The sequence below is a fragment of the Varroa destructor genome, unplaced genomic scaffold (assembly GCF_002443255.2).
Source record: "Varroa destructor unplaced genomic scaffold, Vdes_3.0 BEIS01000007.1, whole genome shotgun sequence".
Classification (NCBI taxonomy): domain Eukaryota; kingdom Metazoa; phylum Arthropoda; class Arachnida; order Mesostigmata; family Varroidae; genus Varroa; species Varroa destructor.
Genome location: NW_019211460.1, coordinates 34,935,031 through 34,953,340, shown reverse-complemented (window position 1 = coordinate 34,953,340; position 18,310 = coordinate 34,935,031). Strand labels below are relative to the sequence as shown.

At 43.2% G+C, this 18,310-nt stretch overlaps 1 protein-coding gene across 2 annotated transcripts in view; it reads left to right on the top strand.

The window, feature by feature from the left end:
- The window catches only part of LOC111254976 (ras-specific guanine nucleotide-releasing factor 2-like), a 181,156-nt gene that overhangs the window by 101,787 nt on the left and 61,059 nt on the right, over positions 1-18,310 (top strand). For both annotated transcript variants that reach the window (XM_022816496.2, XM_086976020.1), the window contains exons 6-7: positions 3,550-3,629; positions 16,413-16,606. In XM_022816496.2, coding sequence (XP_022672231.1) covers positions 3,550-3,629; positions 16,413-16,606 — 274 coding nt within the window. The remainder of the gene's footprint in view (positions 1-3,549; positions 3,630-16,412; positions 16,607-18,310) is intronic.

The window sequence follows — 18,310 nt, the reverse complement described above, 5'->3', positions numbered from 1 at the left end:
TTCTTAGCATGCACCTATTGGCCAACTATTTTATCGCTCGTGTGCACAGTATAAGTTTGTGTTTCTGCTGGTGTGGTAACAGAAGTGGGCAGTTACGTTACAGCGGTCGCTGGCAACCAACAACGAGTACGCTGTACCAAGCGTCTCTATAGCGGAAGTGATGATATAATGGTAGAAAGCCATGGTGGCGGTTGCCATCACTATCGCCCGGGAGCAGCTACCTGTGTCTCGGCAACGACTCGCTTGAGGCACACTGCGCCTCCAGCAGTAAGTAAGCCAAAAAAGGAGGCAAGGAAAAGAATCGACAGTAAGAATCGGGCATCATTCTCCCGTTTTCCTTTCGCTGAATAAGGGGTGCCTCCGATGTTTAGGAAGAAAGAAAATGGCGTTTTTGCAAATTTGCCGCTACAGCGGACATCCTCGTTCTCTCGAGGCAACTACAAAGTCTCTAGCCGTTAATGGCACTAGTCTATGCTAGCAGCAGCCGCAGCCACAACGTTCCCTCCCCATAGAGTTTATTGATTTCCCATAATTACTACGTCAACTGATCAGACAGATAATAATATATTAATAAGTCCAGCGCGTTCTGTCCTAGTTATGAGATTTTCTTCTCTCTCGTCGTCACTTTAGATACAGTAAATGCGTACGAAAGTGGATGGGGGTGTTTTTGTTCCTAAACTTTAATTGTGCTGTGCTTCTGTGTTGCTGCGCCCCGCTGCGTAAACCAATGACAGTACTTTGTCTGGTTTTCTTGTCCTTACGGTCTTAGAACTGCGTCTACTCGACACAATTATCTCTCTTTCAGGACCAATGTGCTTCTGCTAATGTACCTTTCAAAGGTTTCCATGTTGTCTTTACGGAAAATAGCTTGATATGTAATATACTATGCGCAAACAAATACAAGCGTATTTGTAAGCCCCGTTCCATATTAGACCACACGTATAAAATGGTCGATTAGTTTTTTCACCGTATGCTCTATTCTCGGCAATTGACAAGCCCGCCGCTTGTAATTTTGTAGTATATTCATATGAAACACTTTTGATTATTACTTCCTTGTAGATAAGTCTTTCGAATCACCTCATCTGTGTAGCATCAAGGACCAGCCTCTACTAGAAAATTTAGCCAGGCTTATCTGGAGTTTCGCCATCAGGCCTATAAAATGGCATCGTAATTATATGCCATGGTGGTCATTTCCCAGCGCTGAAATTTGAACAAGCAATGGTTGCATATTCATAATTACCAAGGCAAATAGAAACCCCGCACCTAGATCACCCCCCGTGGCTTAACGGACAAGAAACAGATGAATAGATATATGGAGAAGGATACTACGGCAATACGAATAGTTTCTGCACCATTATAAGGCTTTAGGAGTAGAATGCATTACACGTTTTGTATGTGCCGCGTGCTGATCGACAAGGTTTACAGAGGAAACTTAAAAATGGCAAAAACAGCTAGCGGCGTCACATCGGAAAGAACTATTCTGCTTAGATCTGTTTCACCAAGTCCCTATGCATTCTGAGCATTTTACACTACAGACCGCCGTGTTAACGTTCCAAACGATCACCATGTAGGAACGCCATGGTAGTTTTTTGGTTTCATGGTGGTATTTTTATGGTAGGCATCGAGATATTTAGGCGTGTTAATACACGGATTTTTAAGCAAGACTGGTTACTTGCAATCAGCCCATTTTGATTTATTCCAAAGGTAAAAGCAGCAAACATTTTAGCTTTACGTTTCAGAAGCTATTATTTTAATTCATTTCACCACAACCCGGTGAGATTTAATCAAGTCGCGGTATTCAATTCTTCGCTTCAACAGCGATCTCTGCCTATTATCCTAATTCTTCGTCCTGTAATTTATACTCCCAACGAAGCTATTTTTAAATCCAATTTTCGAATTGTTGCTTCGTGTCTCCTTTAAATACTCGTAGATCTGTTGCCGCCCGTCTCGATGCTGTTGCTGCTGTCTGCTGCGACCTGATTTCTGTTATCGCTTGGTTTTTTACGACACATATTCTTCTTTTTGAAGAAGATGAAATGCTAGGATAACTTGAAAATTGCATAAAGTTATGGTAACTGCCATTACTAGGGGCCGGCTTAACTTTAAATCTCGCTCGCTGCTGTTGGTTTCAAGTACCTTGATTAAGCCATGGTCGCGGCAACCGAAGCGAAGCGGCCCAAACGAGCAATGGGTTGTCCTTCGCTGGGCTGCTAGTAATGAAGATAGATCGGAAATGGGTCGTTGAAGGTTCGTTCAGAGGACTGGTTAGTTCTGAAAAGAAATATGATTATGGACAGCCTGGAGACATTTCGATACTATCCAAGAAATGGGCGGAGCGAGCAAACTAGAGAAACGTAAAATAGGTCTGGAATAGGAACGCAAAGGTCTGGAAGTAGAAGGGGCTCGAACTCAATGCACACATCGTCCATAGAAGCAGTCATAACAGCAACGAACGCACTGATTAATATTTTAGTATGACCCGTATGTAGCAGTGATATGACGTCGTTTCAATTAGCATCCTCGAAGGAGTCCTTTCTTCACATTACTTCCGTTAGCTCGGCTACTCTACTCAATATTTCGAATCCCCTGACTCCAAATTCCTTTATAGATCTGAAATCCCTATAGAAACACCCCCCCCCCCCCCCGCCCCTACAGCCCCACATCCTCCTTTTGGCTGACCCTTTACTACCACCAACGCCCGCTGCGAATGCTAGCGAGCATCTCTTTTCCTGTATGCTACATAAGTACATGTACAATACCATGTAATTAGTCAATAAGTTAACTTTCTCGCATTAGTTAAAAAAGACAGCAACAATATGGAAGGGGGGCCACCACCAATGTGTCGTTCGTATCACGTCCGAACCCCATCGGTCCATTCTCTTTTTTCATCCAGAGTTTTGTTTGTTTACGTTGCGGGTTCTCCTCAGGCTTTCTCTGTCCGCGTAGTGTAGAAGTCGGACTTTCCACGTCCACGGACGCTGTAATAGAGTGTGCTTGGTTTCACTAAGTCTCATCCGCTAGAAGCCTGCATAAAAAAAATTGCTCATTGACTCTGCGTTTAATTCCGCATAGCACACAGTATTATAGTATTTTTATGTACTTGTGCGGACGATCCTGTTAATGATATCTCTTTATTTCATATGATTGTAGTAATACCATAAATCGAGTTCGGCCAAGCTTGGCCTCTTGAGCGACAATTATATATATATATATACTACACTGTTGGGGTTGATGGACAATTCCGCGTACCTTTTTTTTAGGGTACCTGACTTTACCTCAACGCAGCGTTGTCGGCAAGTCGGAGCTGTAATCAAACACAGACGTAACTTAGTTCTGTTATTGGATTCAAAACACCCTTGATTTCACAATATGTGCAAATAGTTAACGTATTAGTAATCATACCACTGTTTTTCTGTGTAATCGGAATGTAACGTAATGTCCATTGCGTCACACGCAATGGGCTTCTTCCGGATTAACACATGGCAGCATGTGCGGTTAACACGAACAGGGGAGGTCATAACGTGTTAAAATGCAAATTGTATATTTCAGTGAGACGCTGATGTTCCTACACCAGATTTTCTTGAAGGGCCTGACAGCCCGGATGGAAAGCTGGCCTACACTGGTCCTTGGTAAGTGCCTTACTGCTTACTGCACGAATCCGTTTCGTGTCTCTTCGTGTCAACATCCTGATCGACTTGTGCAGATACATCTCGGACCCAAGTAATCCTCTTTTCTGATGTTTCTCAATCTATAACCACACTATTATTAATGCAAATATTGTTTTTTTCACCATATGGCACCTTAGCACTTCATTTCTTTGGCACTATTATATTATTATTGTTTGTATTTGCAAACTAAAACTGTCCTCTTGTTGTGATGGCACAGTCCTAAAACGAAAGTACGTTACAGCTTTTAATTACATACGTATCTGTTAATTTCAACAACGCTTGGTTCCTTGATGCAACTAAGGCTTAAGTAGGATGCACTTGTCCTCCATTCGCTAGATTAAGCAACAAGTTTTTATCAATTTCGACTTGCTAGAATTGCTCTTATCGTTTCGACGAACTCATTAATAACACGAAAAAAAAAAAAAAAAAAACATAAATAGGTTCTATTGTCGCGTATTTTAACCTATTACGTTCGACCTGTACATCAACAATTCGTCACCTTAAACTCTTGTTCTTTTTCTAACGAGTTAACATGTACGAATGTTTATGAAACGACGACACGTCGATGACTATTCGCTATCTGCCCGATAAATTTTTAAATGGAAAATGTCGCACTATGTGTTCTAAACAGAAAAACATTTTTTTGCAGCCTATGTATCATATATTATGCTTCACTATGCTATAGGATGCCTGTGTCGATGTTCTTTTCGGCTACCTTGTCGTACATATCAGAGTCAGTCATCAAATTGTTTATTTGTACAGTATTGTTTTTTCAGTACGTCATTGTGTATAGATGGGCGGGTGCTGTGCCGATTATCCTTAAGTCGAACCTCCTTTTCAAATGGACACCTGTTCTTTCCCACTTGAGGTCATGATATGGTAAATAGAACTTTCTGCCAAAATAGCCGATGATTATAGTGGCAACCTTATTAAATTTACGTACGCACATTTTTTTGTACGAAAAAAATATAACTGCAATGGACTTTAATACTTCTAAAACTGTCCCATCACAAGTGAGATTTAAGCTTGTTTAGGAAAATCGAACCGAATGCATCCGATATAGGGCCACTTCGATCAGATGTATACCCCCCCCCCTCTCTCTCTCTCTCTCTCTCTCTCTCTCTCTCTCTCTCTCTCTCTCTCTCTCTCCCCTCTCTCTTACTTTCTATCTATATATTTATATATGTATATATATATTTATGTATGTATATATACAGATATTCTAGTGAATTTTATCCCTCTTATTTTTGTTTGGCGGAAGTCTTGAGTGACATCGACGTTGTTTGAACTTCTTTCGAATGGTTTTATGGATTTGGAAGATGCAGGACTGCCGAATCGACTTTATACAATAGCTGTTCTTCTTCTTCTTCTTACGATACACTCCGTTATGCGTTCGTTCTCATAGTTTATTTGATATTGAATGTACCCATTTTAAGCAGTAAGTATTCGAATATGCACAGTTTTCTTTTTTTTTCTTTTCTAGGGCCTTCTACAAACCTGTCTACCCCGAACTTTTTAACCTTAAATATAGCTTCGATAGCTATAAAAGTATAGAAAAGCAAATAATAACACCTCATGCGTGCGACTCGCTAGGCCCGGTTATTGTATCATAGAAAAGGAAAATAATGCGACGACACTGAACATCGGACAAATCCTGCAATTTCCAACGCATAAAATCGTATCTCCCCTCACTGTATCATTTCGATTGCTATCACTATCTATATATCAGTTGATTGAGTGTTGGTCGAAGTGAATTCAAGTGCCCTTTGATTGGTTAATGTTGAAAGCTAAACGTTACAAAACTAAAGTGTGACTTGTATTTTTCTGTGTGATTCGTTTGGTCCTTCATTCTTCACAAACTGGCTTCACAAACTTCGAATGACGAACCCAAAGGGACAGGTGAGAGAATGTTCAGTCAGTCAAACGAATTAACGATAGTCCAATAGGTGCATGCGACGAACGTTTGCTCTGTTGACAAACGAGAAGGAAATCACCACTTAAAGTTTTGCGCCCGCGTAGTTCTCTCGTATCAGATTGTTTGGCCTCTTTTTATTTTACCGATACTCTCCTATGGATTGTACAAAAGTAGTGGGTATTATACTACTTGGCGCCCCCATCACGACGACAACAACAGGGATCTTTTTAGACAATAACACGTTGTTCACAATACGTGTTGATGTGACAGGTTATAACAACACAATGATAACACAACTAAGATAAACGAATATAATTATTTTTTCTCTACACAAAGTAGGACCAAAAGGGAAAACTGTGGCCTTTTTCCTTAAACACGAAAGAACAATCTGCTATCTTTCAAAAGGCATTCTTTTGCAATTTCCCCCAAAATACACGCCTCTCCTTCAACATCAAAGTTGAACAGTGCTTCCTCGTAGCTCCTCAAGGTAGACTTGGCTTCCTTCCTTTCCACATTTCTGGTGTGCTACCCTTACGCTTTCCTATTTTTGCCCCTGACCAACGACAGACTGCTGAATGCAATAAACCCCCAGCATCGATAAACCGACCGAGTTTTAACAATATACACATACATGTGCAAACCGCGTGAGGACACAGCACCCATGCCAGATGAATTAACTAACAGCAATTACTGAAATAACCAGTCAGCTTAATAAATCTAGGATCAACCCTTTTCATTCTCAACCATTCGTGTCTATCTTTCTAATACACAACTAATAATTAGATTTAGCGCTTTTTCTATGTTTTTGAATCAAATGAGACTCCATCAAAACTCGGGTATGTAATTTCTCTCACGATTTATGCTACGACTATATTTCTGCCTCCATTTGTAGCATTAGTTTCACTTCAGCGATGCGCATTTATTCCGTTTGTTGCTTTCTGCTGAGTTCTTTAGCTCGTCTATTACGTGCGTGTAATATATATAGTTGCACGCTCGCTGTGCAGGCAACAGTTGTAACGGACCGTAACGCTTAATGCTTCGACTTCTGTTACTGCCAACGACTCAGGGATGAGATAACTGCTGTGGCTCCGCGCTAAAATACGTTACAACCAAGTGGCACTTTTCGGCGGAAACAGAAACCCTTTTCTGTCATGCTGCTACTGATGGGTTGCCGAGTTCTTTGTGACCATCTACGTGCCAAGTAGCACGACGCTGCTATTCATTCCGTTGTAGAACATGCCGCTGCGAAAATCGACTTTTTCAGCTCGCTGACAAACATTTTCGTCGTCAATGTGTTTTCTTTTCTTTACCTTTTCTTAACCCTTACTAATGGCCGGATAGTCATTTTCATCCAGCTCTTGTAACACCATTCGTTTTCGATTGGACCGCTGTTCGAGTTCCCCAGCAGGCCGTGTAGGTCTGATCGGTAACTGCTTCAATCATACGAGCTTCTTGTTCTTGTGTGGTCTGCTATCGTGGCCTCCTTGTCTGGCTCAACTAGTATTAATTGATACTGATATTACTACGCGAATGCCACAAATTACGTTTTCTTCACAACGGACTAAGCAGACGCCTTTCTTTATCAACACTACTGCTGTACCCATAAGTCGATCTGCTATCGGACCAGTTTTGCTATGCAGTAGAAAATGAGTATGCATATGATACTCTAATAGTGACGAAGCGAAGCTATGGAAGATCCAAAACATAATAACGCTGCTTGGTGACAAATGCATGGACTCGGAAGTCGGAAGCTGCGCCATTGTTGCTAACCATGGCGAAAATAATAGTGCCTATCTAAGGTAACCTGCTTCAACACGATTGGGATTGTTATCTATGTACACACATGTTTTTTGGACCAAGGAATGGTCCGAATAACCTGTTAGCGAGCGGCTTGTCGCTTTAATCCAACAAACAATGTGTTTTTGGGCTTCGGCCTAAGCACTATCGTCATGCCGGCTGGATAGAATGAGGAGAATGTACGCTGTTGACGAAAAGGTAACGCTGAGTTCAGCTGGAGACGACGTTTATGTGACGACAAAATTGTTAGCAAGTGGTAAACTATGCCTGCATGTTTTTCGTGTTTTTTATCTCTATTTTACTCTCACTCATTCATTCTCTCTCCGTTCCTTTTTCCTCCGACTAGTTTCTCTACGGCGGTTGCTTATCTTGCTTGGCTTTACCGGGGAATGCCAAAAATTGAAGTGACCATGTAAAGACAATAGCTGAGTGGCTGATGCCAGCTGAGTGAGGCAACTTTGAATGATCCCCTCATCCCAAAGGGGTAAGTCGCTAGCCGAAACGATGGCTGTCGCGGCTTCTGCTGCTTCTTAGCCAAATTAGCGTCGACACAGAATCTTCCAAAATGTAACTGCAGCGACCATCACCCCCGAAGCCTTGCGGTGGTGTGGTTAGCAATAAACGGTCGGCCTCTATCGCTATGGCGTCTTGTCACCCCATTGCTGCCTGCATTGATTCCGCTACTCTTGCAGTGCGCGGCAGACTCCGTCGCCTTTGCACGTACAGTGAGATTGTTGCTGTATGGCCGTATAGCCACATTTAGCGATCATCGCATAGAGAAAATTCGTAGCAAACTTCTAGGAAGGAATAGAAAAAAAGCGAGATGTCTCGCTGGTAGGTGTTCTTCTGGTCCTTTTGCTGCTACTGCCACTACTGGTGCCCTTGCTATGGTAAAAAGATGATTGGCGAATGCATCTTCTTTGCCTTAAAACGGACAGAAGCGTTCATAGAAAGCAGAGCAGAGAATGATAAGATGCCCAACAAGACGTGCTGTTTCACAGGGCAACAGCCACAACGATGACAAGAATGGGGAGAATGACGAAGGCTTTCGACGTGCGAGGCAGTCCTGCTCATTGCTGATACTGCTGGTACAGCTCTGCATAGTAGACGTATTGGAACATGGGCGACTTCGTGCACAAATACAAACGGCGCCGGCAACGACGTAAGCAGTAACAGGAGTAGCAGCAATAGAACCAAAGAAAAGACGGTCGTTTACTTTGACGTCAAGTGGGTCTGGCAGATGGGAACAGCGGTGCATCGTCTCAGGGACGGGCGGGCGGACGGGCGGGCGACAGCTAGGCCACCTACTGCGTGATTGGCTTTCGTGGTCCTTCCTTCACAACATGCAACTTCATCTGCAGCTAGGCGTATACGCCAACGAAGACGCCACTTGAAGCTACTGCGCGTGTGTATGTGTGGGGTAGTCCTCCTGTGAGCCTGTTTGACGGAAGTACCACTAGTTTCCAAGTTCCTTTCTACCACTCATAGCTCATTCGTTGCGAATTTCCCTGCTAGGGGGAAAAAAGAGAGGCAATCAGTACTCTGTGCATCGCGTATCCATAGAAGAATCGAGGTCGTGGTCAGACTCGTGGTGAGGGCTCGTCTCGGATGGGCTCAGAGCCCGTGTAGGACATCAGCCGTCCAGCACCGATCGGGCGACGCTACAGATCCTTCTTCACGTGGTCGTTTTGGGTGAGTCGCATCAGCAGCATTTTCAAAATTCAATTTGCCCCCCACTCTGGCTATTGTTGGCCGGTGTTGCTACTGTTGAGGCCGGAGAAAAGGAGATAGCGAGAAAACCTAGAAAAAAGGAACTTATGCGATAGCAGAACGGCTTTTGAGCCAGTCGCACAGTCCGCACTCTAAACTTTCAACGTCTCAAAATCTCGGCAGTTTCAGGACCGGACATGTTTTTAGTAGGCGGCACATTTTTTCTGTTTCTTTCTTACCTTCTGTCGTAGTGCACCAGTAGTGTACATAGTCGGCATGCGACCGGCACTAATCCTGATGCCCTTACTTCTAGCCGAATGGCTAACGAAGCTTTATCGACGTAAGAGTCGCCATTCGGCCGTAAAGAACTCGATCCGCAAATCAGCCGTTTGTACTATGGAGGCAATTGCGATGACGACGACGGTACAAAGGTGTTCAGCCATCCTGACCAACCTCAAAGTTAAATTTAAATGCACGAACCTAGCGGGGAGATTTTCTATCCCGAGTCAAATCAAGATGAAGGGCAAGGCGCAATCCTGTTATCGCAATACCACTGGCACATGAAGACATATAACGTACTGGCATATTCACATAGATTAAACAGCAGCGATGTGACAGTTTTGCGTAGCGGTTCGCTACATTGTGTTTTGTACTGGGCGATTCCATAATTATCTTTCACACAAAATGTTGTTAGCTTGCTCAACTATTTAACCCTCTTTTTACGTCATCATCGTAGGGCCTCGTTGCCCTTCGGTACGGGCTTACTCATGCCGTGCATGGGGAGAGAAGAAGCTAAAGCGGCTCATTAAACCACTCCCCGCAGTGTCTAATGTATCTCGCAGGCGATTTAGAAGCACAATCAAAGGTGAAACTTCGAGGTGGTGGATTATACAATTTCCATTCAAGTATATTAGGCGGGGGGCATTCGCTCTGCCTGTAGGTTAACGTGATATGTACATATATACATACTCGATGTAAGTATATAAATGCGTGCAATTTTATTGGATGCGGTAAATGTTCGTATCGTCGCTCGTTAGCTGTCGTGGAAGGTCGTTGCCATCGCAAATTTTTATTATATCTGCCTGAGGTTGGCTCATTATATAACCTTTGTATTCACTGCCCGACTTACGCTTGCTTACATACATGTGTCGTATATATGAGTATATGTAATAGTTTCTTCCCTAAACGATAGAACCCAACGAATAGGTCCGGCCGCCTCTATGGCGCTAATAACTCGTTACGGGGCAAGCGCCACGGATGCTTGTAGCCAACCAGTGCTACTCTGCATACTAGTCATCGTCCTTGGTGGCATGTCGCTCGCACACGATCACTATAATGATAATTGGCGTCATAGTTTCTGATCATAGTATTTTCATACGCCTGATAGTTACTGATCCACTGCTGAATCTGTCGCTATCGATTTGCTGCTCCTGTTCACCGCTGTTCAGTCTGTGTCTCCGTCTCTCTGCCACATTTGTATAGACGTCGTTGTGTCTTCTTATCTAGTTAACACACGAAGCTGTTGTTGCTGCCTGCATCGTCGTTACAGCCGCAGTGACTTATTAATACCTTGCCCATAGGCGAGGCATGAGATCTGTCCTAGGCTACGTTTAGTCTCATGAAAAACCTCGCGCTTCATCGTTTCTGTCCTGCCGTTGTCCTTACTGTGTCGACTGGTGTTCCGCCTCCGGTCCTGACTTCTCGAGGCTTTGCCGCTGTACTCTTGGTCGCCTTCACTTGCTGGTTGAAGTATCGGAAGAGCAGATTCTTTGGGTAATAAGAGCTGTGGATCTCCTGAGGAGTCCGCAGATTCATAACCGGGAACAGGCCTGAGGTCACTCCACCCAGCCGATATTGTTGTCCTGTTGTCGACCATGTTCCGTTGTCCTGCCCGTAGGGGTGATATAGCTCGTTATTCTTTATTGTTATTTGTCCTTCTATAGGCTTGTCTTGGCCATAGACGTCTTCGTCGTGGATCATGGCCGTTGTAGTTTTTGTCACCACAAACACCATTTCGTCAGAATGGTTTTCATATTCGATCTCGCCGCACAGTATCCACTAGTGATTTGTTCGAGTCTGCCTCCATCCATTCGTGCCTCATTCAATCTTCAGTTTACACCATATGTACTTGTCCATCCTTCAATACTTGCTTCTTTCTTACCTCGCGGAAAAACATCTTCTTATTCTTTTCGTGACCGTGAACTATATTTATGGAACTATCACAGTATTTGCACTTGAAATGTCTGTTAACCATTTCATTTTTCTAGGATTCTGAACAACGACTACCGTATCACAACAGGATGGTAGTAGTATGTATATTCTAATAGCTCGGATGCCTCTATCGCGAAAAATTCTCAGCTGCTTGGCGTCTTCTCCGTTTAAAAAACATCATTGCATTTCAGAATGCCCTTGAAAATGGTCCGTCTGCCGTTGCGTTCCTTTATCTGTTTGTTTCCCGCACAGCTTGATTATATTCTAGTATTAACTAGATAATAACCGACCCCTTATTGGCTTCCTCTCATAATTTTCAATTGACTAATGCTAAGGTATATATTTTTCTGCGAAGCTCTGTCCTAGTTCTACACGATGGATCTCATTGTTTTGCTCGGACCACAAGAACTTGGTGATGATGTCCATACTGTGAAGGCAACCTGTAAGTGAAGGTTATAGTTTTAGCTAACAATTACTCCCGTTTAAATGTAGCTCAAGGCGCCCTATTTTGAACTCAGTAATTCACTTTTGAGTAACATACTCGACCAAGGAGCCCAGATTGTTTCGGCAGCTCCTTGAACTCGATGGAAGACGACCCAGGTATGTGGAAGCTGTTATTTCTACACAGCCCCACATACGTTTTTTCAAATCAAAGCGATGCTTTATAATCTAAATAGAGGAAGACAATCAGAGACACAGTTTCATAGAGCAAGCTTTTTCAACGGTATAGATCGCCAAATTCAGTAAAAAACATTACAAAACCACCGTAGTAAATAAAGGCAACCACTACTTATTAACGGCCTAATCGATGTGATTCAATGAAACTTGAACTGGAAACGTATTTTTTTAATTGATCCTTATCTAATTTTCTTTGCTCCTCTATCGGCGAATTATTACCATCCAATAAAACGAAAACGGCGACAACATCAACGTCCTACATATGTCTCAAACAAACCACAATATATATATATAGTATACAGTCGTCTAACAACGAAAACCGTGGTACGTATTTAAAAGTAACATAGTACGATATTACATTCTATCAACATGTCTCATAGCAACGCGCCACCTCGCTCTTTCTGTCTTTATCGATCAGGTTCTCTCACCTACCTTTGGAGGAATAATGCAAGGCATGACTTCCTTTATTTTTCTAGACACATATATACACACAATCATATATATATATATATCTCTGTATATGTAAGATGTTTTTGAGTATTGTTTCTGAGCGTATTATCACGCTTCATACCGAAGTTTCGATGATCTGACTGACATCGAGTCCGATCAATTTTTCCAATTGTAGTGATCACACGCTTCTCTGTCGATTTCTTTTTGTCTCACTAATGCCATATAGTATTCTCTTCTACGAATATATGTTTTGTTTTGTCTATGCTTGTATATATTACGTAATATGTTTTGAAGTACCATTTTCTCTGTCTGTCTTTCTTCTCTTCTTTTTCACGTCCTTACGATGTTGTGTATTTTTCTTATGTGTTTGTCTATTTACTCACGTGTATTTAAGTTCGTCATATTGGATCAATTTGTTTGGCTCGCTAGCACTCGTCACCTCTGTTCATACCTCCTTTAAAACACCCTTACTAAATACGAATTAGTACTTCTAAATTTTATTGTATCATAGTTACTGTATAATCCTCCGCTGTGAACCACTTTCAGCCGAATGTAGAGCAGCAGTTGGTGTCGTTTCGCCTTGAATCGTCTCGTGCTCGACAGAAGGGGTCCACTACGAATTGCTATCGTCCAGTTCGAAGTTTTCGTCCGCGGATTTTCATAAAAAAAATCCTACGTCATCTCGATTTATTTGCATTTTTCTATAACTCCATCATATCAGTGGTTACTTATTGCTGTGTTATGCTCTTTCTTTCCAGTAGTAAATTCTACTTCAATCCCTCTACGAGCCGCCTTTGCCCCCTTTCTCTCCGTTTTCTATTATACATATACGTATGTATACGCACTATCTATATATATGTATCTGTTGCACATATGTAATACGACATAACACTGTTGCACTAAAACCATTGTTGTTGACTTTAAATGTATTATATTTTCTCATTATCCACCAAACCGTTCCAACGTACTTTGTTTCTCTTACATCTTGTACGATATCGACGTGTTTCTGATTGCTACCTCGGCCCCACTCGGCATCGTTTTACACCAATCTCTAATGTGATTCGACTTATGCACTTGGACCTGCGGCAGACAATCCTTTATCTCGCCTCCGTTAACCTCTCACTTTCTGACTCGCGCCCTGTTGTTCGCTGTCTTAAGCCCTAGCAGCGATACATTCTTCGGAATCTCGAGTTTCCACTCGGACAGCTTCTCCTTAAATGTCTACTGCTTCGATCATTTTTTTTTGTTCTCCTTCTTCTGACGCGCTTCATATGCGTCTCCGCGGTTTCTGTTGCTCCTATACGCTGCTATTCTATTTTACGGAATTTTCTAACGACCCCTCTAAGGTCTAGTATAGCGTATATAGTAGCGCCAGTGGTTGTGCCACTACCGCCAATAGATTCATCGTACGTGGGGCTCATTCTCGATTCGTACTAACTGCCCACGGCCGTGCATTTGTGATCTGCCTCTTCGCTTCATCGGCAAGATGTGCGGTGGCAACACTTCCTCGAACTCTACGGCCCATATCTTCTAATTCCTTTTCTGTCTAGGAACCTCGCGTCTTCCTGATTATTTTTTTTGTAGATTAGATCCCTCTTCGAGGGCAACGATTCAGAATAGTAGTTGCTGCGGGGACGGCGGTAGCAGCGGCACAAGGCATTTCTTGGCTTCGTCTGCACTCCACTCTGTGTCTAGCTCCATGCCTGCATCTTTCTGTCCCAGTCTGCTTGTTTATCGATTTCGACACGATTTTTTGACAGAATGGCGGTCCTGGATTCGCTCTTTCTATTTCAAACGCCTTCATCAAGTCCACCCTCGGCTCTAGTCTTAGCCACCTACCCATCAACGGAATGAAACGCCAACTAGCGATTTCCGCTACACCCTCAGAGACACGGCCGCGTTTATGAACGTACACGTATACAAAAAATCTTTTTCTTTCGCAGTCTCTAAAGCAGGCAGCTCTCGCTGGCTCAGCTGGCCCATTTTTGCACTTCACGACAACGATGATGAAGGAGAGGTCGATCTTTCTTCGATTGCCCTCGAACCCATTCTTTTCCTATAGAGCCTATCCTGTTTCTATCCTATCTCAAATGTCCTTTCGCCCTTGTAGACCCGTCGTGCTCCGTTCCTGTCTATATTTCGTGCCATTCGACCACCACCTTAAGATTAACGAGCGACTTCGTTGTACTTGGACTGTACTTATACGTTGTGTTCATTACTTGGTTATGCTTTCTGGACTCGTATGCCACTCGCATGTATCGACACTACCCGATAGACTTCGTAGTCTGTACATGTTGTTCATCTAGTCAGTGTTGTCAGTGAGGCTACCACCTTGTTGTCGTGGGATGAATTTATATTGCGTAGAGTTGTCGCGCGACTTCTCTCACGATGTCTACTTCAATTTGCCTTCTAACATACCGCTGTGTCGCACCTTCAATGGCAAGGGCGTAGTATAGGGATTGTTGGAGTGACACTCCCCGTTTTTGAGGGTAATAGAAGCCGACAGCATGCGGCCACGGTGCGGTAGTTTCTTCCGTTCCTTCACTTTTTCCTTTACCCCACTGGTAGCAGTTCTTTGCGTAGCTTACGTTGCGTTGGCGTGCTTTGGATACAGGATATATTTCGACTAGCACGCTGACGACATTGATCACGTTCATAGGTTTCATTCCCCCTACACCCTCCCTGCCCCCTAGCCTACCCCTCTACAACCGTGCTTCTTTTTCCTCTAGGGTTGTTCGGGGTCTCTTGTTCCCGCTCGCTGCAGACTCTGCTATCACTACTACTGTTGTCACTTTGAAAGCATCTATATGTCTTCTACAGTGACTCCGGTATATTTTGTAGGTGCTTATCCGTGCTCTATTCGGAGGGTCTATCAGCTTTAGTGTCGGTTTAGTCTGCAGTGGCTCTTATCGAGAGGTCGTTGGGCACGTTCATCTTCTGTTCCCGTCTGAAGCTGCTTATGCCTTCTTTACTCATGGTGCTCTCCTGCTCGTGCTTTACGTCTCCGTTCATTTTTTCCATGTCCCTCCTGGGCTCTCAGCCACCGGTAACGGCCAGCGGGCGACGCGCTACCTCAGGTACCTGGCCAGATGGATCCAATAGCCAACACAGGCTCGTCCCTGTCCTAGAGCAACACAGGACGTAGCCCTTAAAATTAAACCCTACCAACCTTCTAGCACTCTTAATCATTTTCTGCTTCTGCTTTTGTCGTCGAAATGCATACAAGTCAACCTCGTCCATGTTCCCCGATTCCTGCTGCTGGCTGGGCTGTAACACCGCTGTTAACGACGTTAGGTCGAGACTTGCCGTTTGTCGACCTGAGCAGGCCCGTGGTCTCGCCGGTGCCGGTCTTATAAAGCACAGAGCCTTAAATTTTTAACTCTATTATAACCTCAAAGCGTTAGTGCCCTTCGCGAGAGTACGGGGGGGGGGGTGGGGGGTGGGGGGCACAGACGGCAGCAAGTAAGGGGAAAAGGTATTTGCGGCGGAAACAGGTGCAACGGATAAGGAGTACGTAAGAGGAGATAGTGGCTTTGCTCAGCAGGATTAGTCGGTGGGTGGTTGTCAAGTTCTAGGTAGCTCAACTTGTATCAGGAGTGAACGTCTCGTGTTTTTTATGCCGTTCTCTTATTCTTACTTGTTTTAAACCTTGCCGTATCCAAGCCGCTAAAGTCAAAAGAAATCAGGGGCAAAGGCGCGAACATAAGGAAAAGGGATAAGCTTTAAGGCCCTCCCAAATAGAGCAGATACCGAGAGTGCACGGGGCGAACTTTTGCTATCCTAGTAATTCGGTGGAACAAAACAAAACAAACAAACAAAGCAAAAAAAGGCGAAATAGTTAATGTCGATTTAGGGTCGCCTTCTGACTCTATGTTTTTCTGTTTCTATTGATGGGAACCGTCGATTTTGGCGTTGACCTGGGTTTCGTGACTATGTTGCTGCGTGGTGGTGACGACGACGACGAAACGCGACAACGAGCGTAGGAGACCTTTTCGACATGCTGCTCCCGATGCTATCCATCTACCAGGAATACGTGCGAAACCATCACTTTTCGCTGCAGGTACTCGCTGAATGTAAACAACGAGATAAATTCGCCAATATCCTGCAACGACTCGAAGAGAAAACTGTACTTCAGGGCAGAACGCTAGAGACCTTTCTCACGTATCCCATGCATCAGGTGGGTAATGTGGCCATCATTTCAATGCATTTCGCATACAAACCACTGCAATATTGTGTTGCCGTTCATTACGAGGGACAGCGGCAGCGCAGTATATTCGTAATGTGTTCATATAGCGATATGCGTGTGGTAAAAGCAGGGTGGTACGGTAGAACTACGAGAGATTTACTATTTGCTTGACATTGTTTGCTTAATAACTCATCGAGTGTACTTTTTTTTTTTTTTTTTATTAGAGTCTATCTATATACTGATTTGAATATAAAGATATACAGAGGAAAAATAATTAAAATAAAGGACTTTCGAAAACGTTCGACTTTGATGTACAAGTGTATGGTGCATATAGGTTCCTGTGAATACGGTAGAATTGAAGGTTTTTGTTCTTAGATTAATTTGTGTAATACTATTAGTACCATAGTAGGCGACAAGAATATTAGGCTCTTGATACGATAATGCCCCAATGGCTATTAAAATCGTGAGGGTGAAGCCAATAGGATGGTAGTGCTTCTTCATAGCGTCTACCAATGCCCTACTGTGCTGAGCATGTAGATTTATAATTAATAAGACTTTGCACCGGAGAACAGTCCCGCAGATAGAAGTAATCGTTTAAACCATGAAAACGTATTCCTTTCATGCAGGCCAATATTGCGAATAGGCCGAAACAAAATATATTGCCAGCGATACTAATGAGCGTGACTCACAATCAGGTCTTTATCGGAATGGCAAATGTATGCCTTCAAGCGTCCAAACGTGATCCCTGGTTAGCCATACACAAGTCATCTCTCTAATACGGACTCGCTTAAAACGTTAGATATCATTTACCGTGTGTCCATCTAGGCATTAATGTGATCTAAAAGTACCTTTGTTATAATCCGCTCCGAAGTTGCTTTGCGGACTCCAAGTCTTCCAGGCGGTTACGCGGGTATTCTGGATAGATCCACCGTGACAGACTGATGATATTTCTCTTCGAGATAATTACGAATGATTCGAACCCAGCTCTTCAAATTAGTAAGAATGTATAGCGGATAAATTTGAATCAAACAACAAAAATATAATTTTTATCATGCGCCAAATTTCGTGTCCCGAAGCCACCCTGGTGGTAGTCTGAACTTCAGATGCTCAGTTTGTCTATATACAGCGACCAGTCACCAACAAAACCACATATTTTTGTAATTTTTAAATAATTTAATATTAAAAATAGTTTTTACTATTTGTTACATATGCACATGAGCACTAAATGGATCTCGCGCTGTCCAGACCTAATTATTCGTTCCTATACGATTATTGTATAATTCTCAAAGTGAAGTTTGTCTCGTAGACGCAGCTTTGCTTATTGAAATAATGCAAAAGTATTCTCGTTCAGCTCGCAGCTTTCTGAAGGCAGTACTGATGCTAATACCACTGTTAGCCAAAAAAAAACCTATGCAATTCCCTGTTCAGTTATTCGTGTGGCCTGTCTGTGTTGACACCCATTTGCTATGTGCTCGTCGCCTTATTGGAAGTCAATTTTACCTCACCAGCCCTCACGTTGGCAAACAGTTTCCCGCAAGTCGATCTACAGGGCACAGTCATACGTATTGTATAGTACTCTCACGGCTCTTCTCTTGCAAGTTTGCGAATCCTGGCTATAGTCTCCGCGGTTCTTTTTTCGCTTCTTTTTTTTGGACACTTGACAGCCACTTACGGTCGATATTCTCATAAAAGCAT